Raw genomic sequence first — 1,766 nt, forward strand, 5'->3', positions numbered from 1 at the left:
GTAGCTAACCTTCATGCGCCAAATGTTATGGCATCACACTTCTATACTACCTCATCACTGGAATTCTCAAGCCAATCTAGTATAGGCTTACTGTAATCAGTGGCAGAACAATGTCTTGTATCACTGTAAAGTGGATATTTAAAAATTATCCACAGTTTTCACAAACAAATATCCATAAACATATTCAATTATCAAAAAAAGGAAAAGCATACCTCGATAAGAAAATACCCATAATCGTGTTGTCCAGCCACCTTCATCACCTTATCAGGCAAACAAAAATGTTGTCCCTCAGATCAGTAAGGAATTGGCTTCCCAACAAAAAAGTTCCTGAGACTGCAAGCCATGGTAGCGACCATAAAATTAAGACCATCACATTAACAATAAGTACTTGTAACTGAAGTTGCATTACTTGTAACTGAAGTCGCTCCCCATGCCGTCAATTAGCGCGCCACAGGATAGGATCTTCTGGAGTTGCTGGGCTTGCGAGGCATCAGATGCTGGTGAACGCCAGCGCTTCATGCTGAGGCTGTTGAACCTCCCTCTCGAGTAGTGCCGGGACGCCTTTCTCCAGTCCGTACCGGTCTTCATCATCGCCACAAATTCCTCATAGCTGATCTTGCCGTCCTGCAGACCGATGTAAACGGACGACATTCGTTCATCAGATGACCGGAGGACCAAAATAACCCGTCGTATTAGACATGAGAGTGTTGGTGACCTTGTCGGTGTCGACTTCTTGCAGTATGTCGTCCACCACTTCCTCCATGCTGTCGGCCGCCCCGTTGTCCACCAGAGCCTCTCGAAGCTCCTCGGGCTCGATGAAACCGTTGCCATCCTTGTCGAAGAACAGGAAGGCCCACCGGAGATGCTCGTCGTTCGCCATCCTCTGCAGATGGAGAGAGACTGCCAGAAATTCCCCGTAGTCTAGTGCCCCCCTACCGTTTGTGTCCACCTGCATGCCGATCAGCACTGATCAAAGGTGTGCGAGCTGTAGAGCACAGAGCTCGGTAGAAAATGTGGAGCGAGCGAGTTACAGTCCAGATCAGTCGCAATTCAATAATCTAGCCTGCTCTTGCTACCTCCTGCGACGATGACACCATCGTTGTCGTGGACGACCGTGTACTCGGGAAGACCCCTCGCCGAACCCTTCTACCGACCGAGCGCCCCGAGCTGCGCCGCGACGACGGCGGGGTCCACCCTGTCGCACCCCGGCACGCGGGCTGGTGGCCAGCGCAGAGAGGTACCCGAGGAGGGCCTCGGCCTGGAGCGCACGTCTGGCAAAGGCCGCGTCCACCGCCGCCCCGGGCGCGCCGTCACGGACGCCGGCGTTGGTGGACATGGGGCGAGATCCGGCACGGGGAGGGAGGTCGCGGATGGGGCTCCCCATCGTGGGAGGCAGGGTGGGCGAGGATGACGACGAGATGGATGGGTAGCGGAGGGGAGCGTGGGGATGGCTTCACGGGATGAACGGGGGCGAGATGAACGGCGTTGGGGGAGGGAGGTAGGGCGCGGTTAGGGCCGAGCATCCTGGAGGCAGGAACACTCACATCGCTGCGATGGAGGAGGGTGGGGGCGGATCGCCATTGATGGCGGCGGGGCGGGACAGCGGGGCGGCTGCCTGCGGGCGCGGGGAGGGGACTGCGGTCGCGATGTCGCGGTGAATGCGAGCGCGGCGGAATTGCGGGACTGCAGGACGGCTGTGCTTGGCGGCAGGGACTGCGGGCGCGATGGCAGAACGCAGGTTGTGGATCCGCTTCTTGGGGAGGTCT

The 1,766-nt window shown here is 56.9% G+C and overlaps 1 protein-coding gene across 1 annotated transcript; it reads right to left on the reverse strand.

Annotated features, from left to right (window-relative positions):
• Positions 1 to 405: 405 nt before the first annotated feature.
• LOC103639978 (calcium-dependent protein kinase 3) lies at positions 406 to 1,384 on the reverse strand. Its single transcript, XM_008662647.1, has 3 exons — positions 1,205 to 1,384; positions 716 to 949; positions 406 to 624 (listed from the first exon to the last, which is right to left on the reverse strand). The coding sequence occupies exons 1-3, from the start codon at positions 1,382 to 1,384 to the stop codon at positions 406 to 408; spliced, it is 633 nt and encodes a 210-aa protein (XP_008660869.1).
• Positions 1,385 to 1,766: the final 382 nt, after the last annotated feature.

The sequence above is a fragment of the Zea mays genome, chromosome 9 (assembly GCF_902167145.1).
Source record: "Zea mays cultivar B73 chromosome 9, Zm-B73-REFERENCE-NAM-5.0, whole genome shotgun sequence".
Lineage (NCBI taxonomy): Eukaryota > Viridiplantae > Streptophyta > Magnoliopsida > Poales > Poaceae > Zea > Zea mays.

Excerpts from the sequence above, each read along its gene's own strand:
- LOC103639978 (XM_008662647.1), bottom strand. The coding sequence starts at position 1,384 with ATGGGGAGCCCCATCCGCGACCTCCCTCCCCGTGCCGGATCTCGCCCC. Across the intron at positions 950-1,204 it reads CCACCAGCCCGCGTGCCGGG|GTGGACACAAACGGTAGGGG; the intron begins GTGCGACAGGGT and ends ATCGGCATGCAG. Across the intron at positions 625-715 it reads AAGAAGTCGACACCGACAAG|GACGGCAAGATCAGCTATGA; the intron begins GTCACCAACACT and ends ATCGGTCTGCAG.